We start from the raw sequence: 17,232 nt of genomic DNA, 5'->3' as shown, positions 1-17,232 counted from the left end.
CTCTCTCCACCTCTTGGCAGGTGTCTAGGAGCCTTACTCTGGGCGCACACCGAACAGGAGGAAACATAAAATCGCACATCCCTCCTCAAAGTGGGCCACCAGTACTTCCTCTCAAGACCTTTCACTGTCCTATAAATACCTGGGTGACCCGACGAGGGTAGACAATGAGCCCATCGAATCAATTGATCATGGACAGCCAGCGGCACATACCTACGACCCTCCGGACACTGTGGAGGCGCAGGTTCCTCCCTTAGCGCCCGCTCGATGTCCGCGTCCACATCTCATACTACTGGTGCCACCAGCTTAGCTGCCGGAATGATGGGAGTAGGATCGATGGACCTGTCATCAGTGTCATAGAGTCTTGACAGCGCGTCAGCATTAGTGTTGAGGGAACCTGGTCTATACGAGATAGTGAAACGAAATCTAGTGAAAAACATGGCCCACCTTGCCTGACGAGGATTCAGTCTCCTAGCTGATCGGATATACTCCAGGTTATGATGGTCAGTCCAGATAAGGAAAGGGTGCTTAGCCCCCTCAAGCCAGTGTCTCCACACCTTCAGGGCCTTAACCATAGCCAACAACTCCCTATCCCCCACATCATAATTCCGCTCCGCTGGCCAGAGTTTCTTCGAAAAAAAGGCACAGGGGCGGAGCTTCGGTGGCACACCCGAACACTGTGATAGCACCGCTCCAACCCCAGCCTCAGATGCGTCCACCTCTACTATAAACGCCAAAGAAGGGTCCGGATGTGCCAACACCGGCGCCTCAGTAAACATTGCCTTCAACTTATGAAAAGCTCCGTTCGCCTCTGCTGACCACTGCAAACGCACAAGCCCCCCCTTCAGCAGTGAGGTAATAGGGGCAGCTACCTGACCAAAACCCCGGATAAACCTCCGGTAGTAATTGGCAAATCCCAAGAACCGCTGCACCTCCTTTACCGTGGTCGGAGTCGGCCAATTACGCACGGCCTTTACGCGGTCACCCTCCATTACCAAACCAGAGCTGGAAATGTGATTACCCAGGAAGGAAACTGATTGTTTGGAAAACTCACATTTCTCCACCTTCACATTCAGGTCATGCTCCAGCAGTCGTCTAAGAACCTTGCGCACAAGAGATACATGCGCAGTGCGTGTAGCGGAGTAGATCAAAATATCGTCAATATACACCACTACACCCTGTCTGTGCAGGTCTCTGAGAATCTCATCCATGAAGGATTGAAATATAGCTGGAGCATTCTTTAAACCGTATGGCATGACGAGGTACTCATAATGGCCAGACGTAGTGCTAAATGCAGTTTTCCACTCATCTCCCTCCCGAATACGCACCAAATTATAAGCACTCCTGAGATCCAGTTTAGTGAAGAACTGCGCTCCATGAAATGATTCCACTGCCGTAGCAATGAGAGGTAGTGGGTAACTAAAACCCACTGTGATGGAATTTAGACCTCTATAATCAATACACGGACGTAAACCACCATCTTTTTTCTTCACAAAAAAGAAACTCGAAGAGACAGGTGACATGGAGGGCCGAATGTACCCCTGTCCCAGAGCCTCGGTGATATAAGTTTCCATAGCCACCTTCTCCTCCTGGGACAAAGGATACACATGACTCCTGGGGAGTGCAGCGTTACCCTGGAGGTTTATCACGCAATCCCCCTGTCTATGGGGTGGTAATTGGGTCGCATTCTTTTTACTGAAAACGATAGCCAAATCTTCATACTCAGCTGGAATGCGCACGGTGGAAACCTGGTCTGGACTCTCCACCGTTGTCGCACCGATGGAAACCCCTACACACCTGCCTGAACACTCATCAGACCACCCCTGTAGAGTTCCCTGTTTCCACGAAATCGTAGGATTATGAACAGCTAGCCAGGGAATCCCCAGTACAACTGGAAACGCAGGTGAATCGATAAGGAACAAACTAATTTGCTCCTTGTGATTCCCCTGCGTAATCATCTCCAACTAAATTGTGGCTCTCTTCACCAGCCCTGACCCTAATGGTCGACTATCTAAAGAGTTGTAGTTGGTAGTTGTCCTTCGCTGAGTCGGGCCCATTCCAGACTGCACTAGCCCACTCCAGGGCTCTACCGGTAAGGCATGTGATGAGGACCCCTACTCTCTCCTCCTCCGAGGGGGCCGGCCGAACGGTGGCCAGGTAGAGGTCTAATTGAAGCAGGAATCCCTGGCACCCCGTCGCTGCTCCATCGTAATTCCTCGGAGGCGTCATGTGCAGAGCGCTGGAACCGGATCCAGATTGGGGAGATGATAGAGTTGGTGGTGGGAGGGTCGGTGGGGTAGTAGTAGGGAAACCATTCCTGATGTTGGACTCGCTCCTCCATAGTGGGAAGAGGAGTGGTCGCTGCTCCTGCTGACTCCATAGGTGGTGCGGGCTTCTGTTACGAGTAAATGAGTGAAGAGGTGTGGAGTCAGGCGCAGAGAGCAAAAGATGTGGGAAAAACAACACGCCTTAATGTCCCAGAAACATAACATGAACAAAAGTGGAAACACAAATGAGCAGAAATATAAACGGACAGCGTGAAACCCAAATGGCAACAAAAAAAACAAAAACACTCAAACAAGAAAACAGGCGAACAAGCCCGCACGAAACAGAAGCGGACTGAACAGACTATATATAACCTTATCCTAACAACCAAACAAGAAACAGGTGCTACCAATTAGACAGAACTAAACGAACACAGAACAACGGATCGGCGATAGCTAGTAGACCGGCTACGACGACCGCCGAGCGCCACCCGAACAAGAAGGGGAGTCACCTTCGGTAATATTCGTGACATGATGTTGTATGTGTCAAATTGCTTTGCTTTATCTTGGTCAGGTCGTATTTGCAAATGAGAACTTGTTCTCAACTAGCCTACCTGGTTAAATATATATATTTTTAAATATTTAATTCTTAATTTCTTTAATTTTGTGGCTAGAGTCAAATACTTTGTGGTACACACTACTGGTCAACATGAGATACCAAAATCATTCTGAAGTGTGCCAGGCCTTGCAGTCCCAAGATAGAAAGGGGGGTGGTTTCCTATATGGCTAGAGTCAAATACTTTCTGTGGCCCACATCAGAGTCAAATACTTTCTATAGAACAAACTTCACGTCAGGATAGGCAACCACAATTAATAATTCATGTATGTGTGTTAAATTAAACATACAGGAGGGAGTAAAACGTAGGCAAGCAATAAACATTTCAGAACAACTACTAGTTGAATAAGACATGGGAGAGATGACAAAGATTTTTATTGATAGACGAATACACTTGAAACAAATAGCCAAACTGAAAACTGCAGACATTACTAGTGTTTCCCCCGCATTCAAACTGATATAAAAAATCAAATGAAACGCAGCCTAACACGATCAGAAATCTCAACTAGCAAGCAAGCAAGTCGCAGCAATGAAGAATTGCGTGCATGTGCATTCAAGTGTCATTACGTTGCTCTCTTTGGGTACAGCAAGCCCTATCCTCCTCTCCCTGCCTCCCTCTTGCCTCCTTCAACCAGACTGCTGTGGACAGAGAGAGGTCGTACATTCCTGAGGAGAAGACCCTGCCTCATGGCCACACAGTATAAGAGACAGTGAATTTTCATAGAGAACAAAAGGAATTTCTTCCACCTCCCAGAACTTGAGGTCCGAACAAATTTCATGTTCCGGAGAAGGTATAAAGGATCGGTGAAGAATCCAGCTACGAACTGGTCCATTTTTTACAACTTGGGGAAGCTCATGGGAGACGGTGTGGCCACATTACCATAACGCTGTTTATATAATAGCCTCAGATATGAGGTTTACATCTAATTGTTGTATAAGATGAATGAGTGAGTATGATACTGTTTGTAAAATTATGTAATGTGATTTTGGACTGTTTAATGAAGGAAACTCCAATTCCCTTTTGAGTTGAACTAAATCAGAGGACCGCCCATGAGCCCAGTTAGGGTCAGGCATCCTGGGACAGCCCCTTTTCTGCAATTCTGAATAAAACCCCAATCTTGAGAATTCCTCAAGTAGACCATGTTTCTCTCAATCACGGGAGGACGAAAGTTGCAGACCATTGCTGAATCTTTTAACCATACCACGTGGTTAAACTCTTAGCACGTGGTTAAACTATCAATACCAACAGAATAAGAACAAGTCTTTGATATTAATTACTAGTCTGCAGCTAGGAATTCGGTATCATTGAATGCGAAGAACGACAACCGCCGACACATCCATTTTACAACCACATGAATGAATGTCACTCTGAACTAACCACTATAACCACGACAGAGAGAGAGAGAGACGGACAATTCTACAAAAGAAACAAACTTTTCAACAGCGATCAAGACACACTGAGCATAAATATATATATTGATTTCAATTGTTCCCGAATGAGTGAGCGTTCATGTGTAAAGGATTAGCATTTCAATTGTTATAATTATTAACTCTGTAGTGACTTCTTAGTCGACCCCCACTTCCCTTTTGTCTAACAAGCCGCGATGCCGGTTTAGCCCACTAGGGCACATTCTCCTATCATTTCCTGTAACCATATTTACTGTTTGTTTATGCATTTCTATGAATTACTTAGTTAGTAATACATTTTTTAAGACAATTGATGTATGGATGACTCAAAGTGAAGACTGGATTCGTGCAGATAACCAACAATTTACGACGTTTGGAATGAGACTAACGTGAGGTAAAATAACTAATTCATGAATTCGAAGACTAATTGATCAGATAAAATATCTGAAAAGTTATTTTAGGAAATTATAACTTTGTAATCTGAATATTTCCCTTGGTGCCCCGATTTCCTAGTTAATTACAGTTACATGATTAATCAGTTTGATTGCGTAATACTAATTGCAGAGAATATTTGATAAAAACTAAGTCTTCATTTAATGAAAGTAAAGACACGACACAAGCAAGTCACAGCAATGAAGAATTGAGTGCTTGAGCGTTCACACAAGGGGGGATTCTGGCTTGGGGGAGCTTTTTGGCACAACACTGGCCCTTTGAGTAGAGAAATAACACACTTGCACGCGTGGCTGATGGAAACACAATATAATTTTTTATGTACAGGTGGTACAATTTATACAGACTTACATCTCAGTGATTATAACATAGAATTCAGCAATTTAAACATCTGATTTCTGTTTTGTTCATTTTCTTCTGAATAAAAATGGTCATCATTTGCTATAATTTCCCCTTTTGATCTGCAGTATCCTACGCCTTTTATCTACAATTGATTGTCCAGACAGCTGAAAGAGCATCCAAGAAAGCATGCAGTCCATGATCACTTGGTTTTTTGTACCTTTCTTTTCTCCGGGGACACTTTGCTTGCATCTGTTTTTTCCTCGTTTTTTCCCTTAGTGCAATCACTTTGAATGCCCAACTTCATTATTTCATACAGCTCACTTTCATTATTCCTGATGACATGAATTACATTTGTACCAACAACACTTTAGTTTAAGCTCTGATAACACAGATCCAGCACATAGACTAGTACCGAGACCTTTTACAGTCACTTTCTGTTGTCTTTGATACAGCATGGTAGACCACCTGAATGCTTTGGTGAGGTTCGACTAAATGACATAAGTTGACAATGACTGACATAATTGACAGCATTTCGAAGTAAAGCATTATTTTACAATGACTTGTAGCAGGTGATGTTGTGTGATGCCATGTAAACACACAGTACTGCGAGTGCTAAATGAGGACTTTTGAGTAAAGAGCAGAGTAGTATAACTCAGTGAATGTCAATAATGTCACAAACGTTCAGGAAGTAAAGTCAGTGTATCAATCTCTCAACCATTCTGGAATCAAATCAAATGTTATTTGTCACATGCACCGAATACAACAGAAGTAGACCTTACAGTGAAATACTTACTTACAAGCCCTTAACGAACAATGCAGTTTTAAGAAAAAAAAAATAATAATAATAATAAGAGATAAGAATAACAAATTATTAAAGAGCAGCAGAAAATAACTAGCCGGGCTATGTGCAGGGGGTACCGGTACAGAGTCAATGTGCCCCAGGGGCACAGCAAAGCTGCTATTGTTTTGAGTCTTTTGTAGTCATTTTGTAAATACCTTTTCAAGTTATTACTAATATTGGGCCTTGGTTTAATTAATGAATTAAATGGCAAAGTAATGAAAAATAATTGGATTTCACGTTATTTTACGGTTCACTACCTGGGGATAATAGGCAGAATCTTACCGTCCACACAAAACCGATTAGTGATAGTGCTGGAGGCAAAATGCAAAACTGGAGAAACAGGGAAAAGTCTGCAAATGTATTTTAATGGCAGCTGAGCTTTAGGTCAGTCGACCTTCAACAGTCCACTTCCTGGTAATTACTTATGTTCCTTTGAATTCATTTCGAACACCATTTAGTACCAGGTTACCTATTATTTTGACGTCTTTGATGAAACTTCCAGGAAGTATTCATTGTCACCATAAATACGCTCTTAGTAAATACCAGACAAAAAACATGTCACTTTATGCACTTGACTGTATGCTGCTTTCTTGGCCAGGTCTCCCTCTAAAAAAATATCTTAACGGCCTTCCTGGTTAAATAAAACAAACATCAAATAAAATGTGAAACCGGACTGTAAAATAAAGTGTAACCAATGAATAGGTCTGTGTGAGGGACTCGCAGATCTTACCTGGTGGATGTTAGGAAAAGTATTATTAAATGACTGAACAAATCATTTTAAATGAAACTGTAACTAAGTAAACTTATGCTCTGTTTTATTATATCTGATTAACAATATGAGTTCATAAGAAGGGATTGTGTGACACGGACAAGGAGTAATTAAAGTTAATGAACACCATTCCAACTAGGAAGAAAGAAATGGGTTGTGGATTAAGTAAACAGATAAGGTAGTTAAACTACGGTTGAACCGACGAAACCTAGCTCTGGGGTGTTTTAGATAAGACAGTGAGTGCATTCCTAGGTTTTCTGTTAATTAGAACTGTCAGCTAAGTGGTGATTGATAATGTTGAGGGGTCAAAAGTTAATTCAGTTGTGTTGTGTGTCCTGTGTATGTGCTAGGGGGGTCAGAATGAACTTTTAAAGTTCCCTTTGTCCCGGTCGAGAGGAGGGGATTCTGTTAAGCAATGAAATGATGTCATGTTATTGTATATAAACTGTTGCTCGTGGTAACGTGGCAGGGCGCTCTGAGAATAAATTCTGTTACCTATTATTGATAAGACTGGTCTCCGTCTATTTTATGCAAACAAGAATCTTACAAATTCTCATAAAATAGATAAAGGGAATTCAGGTGGTCGGCGCACAATTTGTTCAGCATCGTCCAGGTTAGTGAAGGGTTTGGCCGGCAGGGATATCCTTGTCCCATCACGCGCTAGCGACTCCTGTGGCGGGTTGGGCACAGTGCACGCTGACACGGTCACCAGGTGTACAGTGTTTCCTCCGAAACGTTGGTGCGGCTGGCTTCCGGTTTAAGTGGGCATTGTGTTAAGAAGCAGTGTGGCTTGGTAGGGTTGTGTTTTGGAGGACATACGGCTCTCGACCTTTGCCTCTCCTGAGTCTGTACGGGAGTTGCAGCGATGAGACAAGACTGCAACTACCAATTGGATACCATGAAATTGGGGGGGGGGATATATACATATACTATGGAAAGGCATTCACTGTTAGTCTACGCCTATTGTCTGCGAAGCATGTGACAAATACAATTTGATTTGAAAAGTAAATAGTCTGTGTGTATTATGTCCATGTAGATCTCTGTATGAGAGTTCATGTAATTCACACATACCCAGAAATACCCATGTACAGGGCATTCGGAGAGTATTCAGACCCCTTGACTTTTTCCACATTTTGTTACATTACAGCATCATTCTAAAATACACTACTGGTCAAAAGTTTTAGAACATCTACTCATTCAAGGGTTTTTCTTTATTTTTACGATTTTCGACATTGTAGAATAATGGTGAAGACATCAAAACCATGAAATAACACATATGAAATCATGTAGTACGCAAAAAAGTGGTAAACAAATCTAAATATATTTAATTTTTGAGATTCTTTAAATAGCCACCCTTTGCCTTGATGACAGCTTTGCATTCCCTCGACCAGCTTGGCATTCCCTCAACCAGCTTCATGAGGTAGTCACCTGGAATACATTTCAATTAACAGGTGTGCCTTGTTAAAAGTTAATTTGTGGAAAGGCTTTCCTTCTTAATGCGTTTGAGCCAATCAGTTGTGTTGTGACAATGGAAGGTGGGTATACAGAAGATAGGCCTATTTGGTAAAAGACCAAGTCAATACTATGATAAGAACAGCTCAAATAAGCAAAGAGAAACGACAGTCCATCATTACCTTAAGAAATGTCAATAAGGAAAAAATGTCAAGAACTTTGTACGTTTCATCAAGTGCAGTCGCAAAAACCATCAAGCGCTATGATGAAACTGGCTCTCATGAGGACCGCCAGAGGAATGGGAGACCCAGAGTTACCTCTACTACAGAGGATAAGTTCATTAGAGTTACCAGCCTCAGAAATTGCATCCCAAATAAATGCTTCACAGTGTTCAAGTAACAGACGCATCTCTACATCAATTGTTCATAGGAGACTGATCAAATTGCTGCAAAGAAACCACTACTAAAGGACATCAATAAGAAGAAGAGACTTGCTTGGTCCAAGAAACATGAGCAATGGACATTAGATCGGTGAAAACTTGTCCTTTGGTCTGGAGTCCAAATCGGAGATTTTTGGTTCCAACTGCCGTGTCTTTGTGAGACGCAGTGTGGGTAAACCGATGATCTCCACATGTGTATTTCCCATCTTAAAGCATAGAGGAGAAGGTATTATGGTGTGGTGGTGTTTTGTTGGTGACACTGTCTGTCATTTATTTAGAATTGAAGGCACACTTAACCAGCATGGCTACCACAGCATTCTGCAGTGATACGCCATCCAATCTGGGTTGGGCTTAGTGGGACTATCATTTGTTTTTCAACAGGACAATGACCTAACACACCTCCAGGCTGTGTAACGGCTATTTTACGAAGAAGACGAGTGATGGAGTGCTGCATCAGATGTCCTGGCCTCCACAGTCCCACGACATCAACCAAATTGAGATGGTTTGGGATGAGTCGGACCGCAGAGTGAAGGAAAAGCAGCCAAGAAGTGCTCAGCATATGTGGGAACTCCTTCAAGACTGTTGGAAAAGCATTGCAGGTGGAGCTGGTTGAGAGAATGCCAAGAGTGTGCAAGGCTGTCATCAAGGTAAAGGGTGGTTATTTGAAGAATCTCAAAAATAAAATATATTTTGATTTCTTTAACACTTTTTTGCTTACTACATGATTCCATTTGTGTTATTTCATAGTTTTGACATCTTCACTATTATTCTACAATGTAGTAAAGAGTCAAAATAAAGAAAACCCCTTGAATGAGTAGGTGTTCCAGAACTTTTGACCGGTAGCGTAGATTAAATAGTATTTTCCCCTCAACAATCGACAGACAATACACCATAATGACAAAGCAAAAACAGGTTTGTAGATATTTTTGCAAATGTATAAAAATAAAAAAATGAAATATTAAATTTACATAAGTATTCAGACCCTTTACTCAGTAATTTGTTGAAGCACCTTTGGCAGTGATTACAGCCTCGAGTCTTCTTGGGTATGAAGCTACAAGCTTGTCTGCTAAATGACTTAAATGTAAATGTAAATACCTGTATTTGGAGAGTTTCCCCCAGTCCTCTCAAGCTCTGTCAGGTTAGATGGGGAGCTTCGCTTGAACAGCTATTTTCAGGACTCTCCAGAGATGTTCGATCAGATTCAAGTCCGGGCTCTGGCTGGGTCACTCAAGGACATTCAGAGACTTGTCCCAAAGCCACTCCTGTGTTGTCTTGCTTGTGTTCTTAGGGTTGTTGTCCTGTTGGAAGGTGAATCTTCACCCCAGTCTGAGGTCCTGAGCGCTCTGGAGCAGGTTTTCATCAAGGTTCTCTTTGTACTTTGCTCAGTTCATTTTTTTAACCTTTATTTAACCAGGTAGACCAGTTGAGAACAAGATCTCATTTACAACTGCGACCTGGCCAAGCAGTGCGACAAAAAACAACGGCACAGAATTACACATGGAATAAACAAAAGTACAGTCAATAACAGAATAGAAAAATCTACATGCAGAGAACTGGAAGGAAAGGCGTTCAAAGTAGGAGTTGGCTTTGGGGATGCCCAGTGAGATATACCTGCTGGAGTGCGTGCTACAAGTGGGTGTTAATGGTGACCAGTGAGCTGAGATAAGGTGGATCTTTACCTAGCAAAGACTTATAGATGACCTGGAGTAGCGAGGGCCAGTCGACAAGAGCATACAGGTCGCAGTGGTGGGTGGTATATGGGGCTTTGGTGACACAATGGATGGCACTGTGATAGACTGCATTCAGTTTTCTGAGTAGAGTGTTGGAGGCTATTTTGTAAATGACATCGCCGAAGTCGAGGATCGATAGGATAGACAGTTTTGCTCCGTTCTTTCCCTCCATGCTGACTACTCTCCCGGTCCCTGCTGCCGAAAGACATCCCCACAGCATGATGCAGCCACCACCATGCTTCACCGTAGGGATGGTGCCAGACGTGACGCTTGCCATTCAGGCTAAAGAGTTCAATCTTGGTTTCACCAGACCAGAGAATCTTGTTTCTCATGGTCTGAGAGTCTTTGGGTGCCTTTAGGCAAAATCCAAGCTGGCTTCCATGTGCCTTTAACTGAGGAGTGGCTTCAGTCTGGCCACTCTACCATAAAGGCCTGATTGGTGGAGTGTTGCAGAGTTGTTCTTCTGGAAGGGTCACCCATCGGGTTCTTGTTCACCTCCCTGACCAAGGCCCTTCTCCCCCGATTGCTCAGTTTGGCCGGGCGGCCAGCTCTAGGAAGAGTCTTGGTGGTTCCAAACTTCTTCTATTGAAGAATGATGGAGGGCACTGTGTTCGTGAGGACCGTCAATGCTGCAGACATTTTTTGGTACCGTTCCCCAGATCTGTGCCTCAACACAATCCTGTCTTTCAGCTCTACGGACAATTCCTTCGACCCCATGGCTTGGGTTTTGCTCTGACATACACTGTCAACTGTGGGACCTTATATGGACAGGTTTGTTCCTTTCCAAATCATGTCCAATCAATTGAATTTACCACAGGTGGACTCCAATCAAGTTGTAGAAACATCTCAAGGATGACCAATGGAAAAAGGATGCATCTGAGTTCAATTTCGAGTCTCATAGCAAAGCGTCTGAAGAGTTATGTAAATAAGCTGTTTTTTTATCTTAATACATTTGTAAACAATTCTAAAAACCTGTTTTCGCTTTGTCATTATGGGGTATGGTATGTAGATTGATGAGACAAATAAATGTCATCCATTTTAGAATAAGGCTGAAACGTAACAAAATGTGGAACAAGTCAAGGGATCTGAATACTTTCCGAATGCACTGTGTTGTTGCTCTTTCGGGTTTTGAGCTGGTTTCAGAGGTGACTGATGAGGAGCTCATGGGAGCCTCAGGCCCTGTGTCATGTTTTGTCTTAGATTGTCTTGTCATTTTGCTTTTCCCTCTGTTCGTTTTCCCCCTGCTGGTCTTTTTAGGTTCGTTCCCCTTTTTCTCTCTCTCTTCCTCTCTCTCTTCTCTCTATCGCTCCGTTCCTGCTCCCAGCTGTTCCTATTCCCCTAATCAATCATTTAGTCTTCCCACACCTGTTCCCTATCTTTCCCCCTGATTAGAGTCCCTATTTCTCCCCTTGTTTTCCGTTTCTGCCCTGTCGGATCCTTGTCTATTGTTCACCGTGCTGTGTCTGTGTATCGCCCTGTCGTGTCGTGTTTCCCTCAGATGCTGCGTGGTGAGCAGGTGTCTGAGTCTGCTACGTTCAAGTGCCTTCCCGAGGCAACCTGCAGTTCTTGATCAAGTCTCCAGTCTGTTCTCGTCATTACGAGTAGAATTATGCCTTTTGATTGTAAAGTTACTTTACTGGATTAAAGACTCTGTTTTCGCCAAGTCGCTTTTGGGTCCTCATTCACCTGCATAACAGAAGGATCCGACCAAAGAATGGACCCAGCGACTACAGATGCTCGTAACACTGCCGTCGAGATCCAAGGAGCCATGCTCGGCAGACACGAGCAGGAATTGTCTGCTGCTCGCCATGCCGTGGAGAACCTGGCCGCTCAGGTTTCCGACCTCTCTGGACAGTTCCAGAGTCTTCGTCTCGTGCCACCTGTTACTTCCTGGCCTGCCGAGCCTCCGGAACCTAGGGTTAATAACCCACCTTGCTACTCCGGGCAGCCCACGGAGTGCCGCTCCTTTCTCACACAGTGTGATATTGTGTTCTCTCTCCAACCCAACACATACTCTAGCGAGAGAGCTCGGGTTGCTTACGTCATTTCACTCCTTACTGGCCGGGCTCGAGAGTGGGGCACAGCTATCTGGGAGGCAAGGGCTGATTGTTCAAACAATTACCAGAACTTTAAAGAGGAGATGATTCGAGTTTTTGACCGTTCAGTTTTTGGTAGGGAGGCTTCTAGGGCCCTGGCTTCCCTATGCCAAGGTGATCGATCCATAACGGATTACTCTATAGAGTTTCGCACTCTTGCTGCCTCTAGTGACTGGAACGAGCCGGCGCTGCTCGCTCGTTTTCTGGAGGGACTCCACGCAGTGGTCAAAGATGAGATTCTCTCTCGGGAGGTTCCTTCCAGTGTGGACTCTTTGATTGCTCTCGCCATCCGCATAGAACGACGGGTAGATCTTCGTCACCAAGCTCGTGGAAGAGAGCTCGCGTCAACGGTGTTTCCCTGCTCCGCATCGCAACCATCTCCCTCCTCTGGCTCAGAGACTGAGCCCATGCAGCTGGGAGGTATTCGCATCTCGACCAAGGAGAGGGAACGGAGGATCACCAACCGCCTGTGCCTCTATTGCGGATTTGATGGACATTTTGTCAATTCATGTCCAGTAAAAGGCCAGAGCTCATCAGTAAGCGGAGGGCTACTGGTGAGCGCTACTACTCAGGTCTCTTCATCTAGATCCTGTACTACTATGTCGGTCCATCTACGCTGGACCGGTTCGGGTGCTACATGCAGTGCCTTGATTGACTCTGGGGCTGAGGGTTGTTTCATGGACGAAGCATGGGCTCGGAAACATGACATTCCTTTCAGACAGTTAGACAAGCCTACGCCCATGTTTGCCTTAGATGGTAGTCATCTTCCCAGTATCAGATTTGAGACACTACCTTTAACTCTCACAGTATCTGGTAACCACAGTGAGACTATTTCTTTTTTGATTTTTCGTTCACCTTTTACACCTGTTGTTTTGGGTCATCCCTGGCTAGTATGTCATAATCCTTCTATTAATTGGTCTAGTAATTCTATCCTATCCTGGAACGTTTCTTGTCATGTGAAGTGTTTAATGTCTGCCATCCCTCCCATTTCTTCTGTTCCCACTTCTCAGGAGGAACCTGGCGATTTGACAGGAGTGCCGGAGGAATATCATGATCTGCGCACGGTCTTCAGTCGGTCCCGAGCCAACTCCCTTCCTCCTCACCGGTCGTATGATTGTAGTATTGATCTCCTTCCGGGGACCACTCCTCCTCGGGGTAGACTATACTCTCTGTCGGCTCCCGAACGTAAGGCTCTCGAGGATTATTTATCTGTGTCTCTTGACGCCGGTACCATAGTGCCTTCTTCCTCTCCGGCCGGGGCGGGGTTCTTTTTGTTAAGAAGAAGGACGGTACTCTGCGCCCCTGCGTGGATTATCGAGGGCTGAATGACATAACGGTTAAGAATCGTTATCCGCTTCCCCTTATGTCATCAGCCTTCGAGATTCTGCAGGGAGCCAGGTGCTTTACTAAGTTGGACCTTCGTAACGCTTACCATCTCGTGCGCATCAGAGAGGGGGACGAGTGGAAAACGGCGTTTAACACTCCGTTAGGGCATTTTGAGTACCGGGTTCTGCCGTTCGGTCTCGCCAATGCGCCAGCTGTTTTTCAGGCATTAGTTAATGATGTTCTGAGAGACATGCTGAACATCTTTGTTTTTGTCTATCTTGACGATATCCTGATTTTTTCTCCGTCACTCGAGATTCATGTTCAGCACGTTCGACGTGTTCTACAGCGCCTTTTAGAGAATTGTCTCTACGTAAAGGCTGAGAAGTGCTCTTTTCATGTCTCCTCCGTTACTTTTCTCGGTTCCGTTATTTCCGCTGAAGGCATTCAGATGGATTCCGCTAAGGTCCAAGCTGTCAGTGATTGGCCCGTTCCAAGGTCACGTGTCGAGTTGCAGCGCTTTTTAGGTTTCGCTAATTTCTATCGGCATTTCATTCGTAATTTCGGTCAAGTTGCTGCCCCTCTCACAGCTCTTACTTCTGTCAAGACGTGTTTTAAGTGGTCCGGTTCCGCCCAGGGAGCTTTTGATCTTCTAAAAGAACGTTTTACGTCCGCTCCTATCCTCGTTACTCCTGACGTCACTAGACAATTCATTGTCGAGGTTGACGCTTCAGAGGTAGGCGTGGGAGCCATTCTATCCCAGCGCTTCCAGTCTGACGATAAGGTTCATCCTTGCGCTTATTTTTCTCATCGCCTGTCGCCATCTGAGCGCAACTATGATGTGGGTAACCGTGAACTGCTCGCCATCCGCTTAGCCCTAGGCGAATGGCGACAGTGGTTGGAGGGGGCGACCGTTCCTTTTGTCGTTTGGACAGACCATAAGAACCTTGAGTACATCCGTTCTGCCAAACGACTTAATGCCCGTCAAGCTCGTTGGGCGTTGTTTTTCGCTCGTTTCGAGTTTGTGATTTCTTACCGTCCGGGTAGCAAGCACACCAAGCCTGATGCCTTATCCCGTCTGTTTAGTTCTTCTGTGGCTTCTACTGATCCCGAGGGGATTCTTCCTTATGGGCGTGTTGTCGGGTTAACAGTCTGGGGAATTGAAAGACAGGTTAAGCAAGCACTCACGCACACTGCGTCGCCGCGCGCTTGTCCTAGTAACCTCCTTTTCGTTCCTGTTTCCACTCGTCTGGCTGTTCTTCAGTGGGCTCACTCTGCCAAGTTAGCTGGTCATCCCGGTGTTCGAGGCACTCTTGCGTCTATTCGCCAGCGCTTTTGGTGGCCGACTCAGGAGCGTGACACGCGCCGTTTCGTGGCTGCTTGTTCGGACTGCGCGCAGACTAAGTCGGGTAACTCTCCTCCTGCCGGTCGTCTCAGACCGCTCCCATTCCTTCTCGACCATGGTCTCACATCGCCCTAGACTTCATTACCGGTCTGCCTTTGTCTGCGGGGAAGACTGTGATTCTTACGGTTGTCGATAGGTTCTCTAAGGCGGCACATTTCATTCCCCTCGCTAAACTTCCTTCCGCTAAGGAGACGGCACAAATCATTATCGAGAATGTATTCAGAATTCATGGCCTCCCGTTAGACGCCGTTTCAGACAGAGGCCCGCAATTCACGTCACAGTTTTGGAGGGAGTTCTGTCGTTTGATTGGTGCGTCCGTCAGTCTCTCTTCCGGGTTTCATCCCCAGTCTAACGGTCAAGCAGAGAGGGCCAATCAGACGATTGGTCGCATACTACGCAGCCTTTCTTTCAGAAACCCTGCGTCTTGGGCAGAACAGCTCCCCTGGGCAGAATACGCTCACAACCTCGCTTCCTTCGTCTGCTACCGGGTTATCTCCGTTTCAGAGTAGTCTGGGTTACCAGCCTCCTCTGTTCTCATCCCAGCTTGCCGAGTCAGCGTTCCCTCCGCTCAAGCGTTTGTCCAACGTTGTGAGCGCACCTGGAGGAGGGTGAGGTCTGCACTTTGCCGTTACAGGGCACAGACTGTGAGAGCCACCAATAAACGCAGGATTAAGAGTCCAAGGTATTGTTGCGGCCAGAGAGTGTGGCTTTCCACTCGCAACCTTCCTCTTACGACAGCTTCTCGTAAGTTGACTCCGCGGTTCATTGGTCCGTTCCGTGTCTCCCAGGTCGTCAATCCTGTCGCTGTGCGACTGCTTCTTCCGCGACATCTTCGTCGCGTCCATCCTGTCTTCCATGTCTCCTGTGTCAAGCCCTTTCTTCGCACCCCCGTTCGTCTTCCCTCCCCCTCCCGTCCTTGTCGAGAGCGCACCTATTTACAAGGTACATAGGATCATGGACATGCGTTCTCGGGGACGGGGTCACCAATACTTAGTGGATTGGGAGGGTTACGGTCCTGAGGAGAGGAGTTGGGTTCCGTCTCGGGACGTGCTGGACCGTTCACTTATTGATGATTTCCTCCGTTGCCGCCAGGATTCCTCCTCGAGTGCGCCAGGAGGCGCTCGGTGAGTGGGGGGCTACTGTCATGTTTTGTCTTAGATTGTCTTGTCATTTTGCTTTTCCCTCTGTTCGTTTTCCCCCTGCTGGTCTTTTTAGGTTCGTTCCCCTTTTTCTCTCTCTCTTCCTCTCTCTCTTCTCTCTATCGCTCCGTTCCTGCTCCCAGCTGTTCCTATTCCCCTAATCAATCATTTAGTCTTCCCACACCTGTTCCCTATCTTTCCCCCTGATTAGAGTCCCTATTTCTCCCCTTGTTTTCCGTTTCTGCCCTGTCGGATCCTTGTCTATTGTTCACCGTGCTGTGTGAAAAGCGCTGGCGAATAGAGGAAGAGTTGCAGTGGATGCCACACTCTGGCAGAGTGAGCTTTCAACGCCCATAAGGAAGAATCCTCGGGATCAGTAGAAGCCACAGAAGAACTATGTATCGCCCTGTCGTGTCGTGTTTCCCTCAGATGCTGCGTGGTGAGCAGGTGTCTGAGTCTGCTCCGAACAACGTTCAAGTGCCTTCCCGAGGCAACCTGCAGTTCTTGATCAAGTCTCCAGTCTGTTCTCGTCATTACGAGTAGAATTATGCCTTTTGATTGTAAAGTTACTTTACTGGATTAAAGACTCTGTTTTCGCCAAGTCGCTTTTGGGTCCTCATTCACCTGCATAACACCCTGTCCCTGACCTCCCAGAGGATATCACCGTGGCCTACTCCATCCCTGAGAAGGTCAGTACCAAATACACCTTTTAAGAATACTGTAGTATCTGTACGGTGAGCACAGAAAAGCCAAGTCCCCATGTATCAGTGGAGGCTGGTAACGGAGGGGAGGACAGCTCATAGTAATAGCTGGAATGAAATGGATTGAACGAAAGTGTATCAAACATATGGAAACCATGTGCTTGATACTGTTCCATTCAATCTGTTTCAGCCATTACATTGAGCCGTCCTCTGATTTAAACTGTGACTCACCACTCTCTATGAGTCGGGGAAACTAATTGG

General features: G+C 45.5%; 1 protein-coding gene across 1 annotated transcript in view; it reads right to left on the bottom strand.

The window, feature by feature from the left end:
- Positions 1-6,428: 6,428 nt before the first annotated feature.
- Positions 6,429-17,232, bottom strand: part of LOC124002879 (trafficking kinesin-binding protein 1-like) — a 68,278-nt gene continuing 57,474 nt past the window's right edge. Inside the window, exon 18 of the mRNA XM_046310674.1 lies at positions 6,429-6,647. Coding sequence (XP_046166630.1) covers positions 6,644-6,647 — 4 coding nt within the window. The 3' untranslated portion in view covers positions 6,429-6,643. The remainder of the gene's footprint in view (positions 6,648-17,232) is intronic.

This window comes from Oncorhynchus gorbuscha, linkage group LG18 (assembly GCF_021184085.1).
Source record: "Oncorhynchus gorbuscha isolate QuinsamMale2020 ecotype Even-year linkage group LG18, OgorEven_v1.0, whole genome shotgun sequence".
NCBI classification, from domain to species: domain Eukaryota; kingdom Metazoa; phylum Chordata; class Actinopteri; order Salmoniformes; family Salmonidae; genus Oncorhynchus; species Oncorhynchus gorbuscha.
The sequence above is the reverse complement of the archived record's forward strand: the minus strand, read 5'-3'. Positions and strand labels throughout refer to the sequence as shown.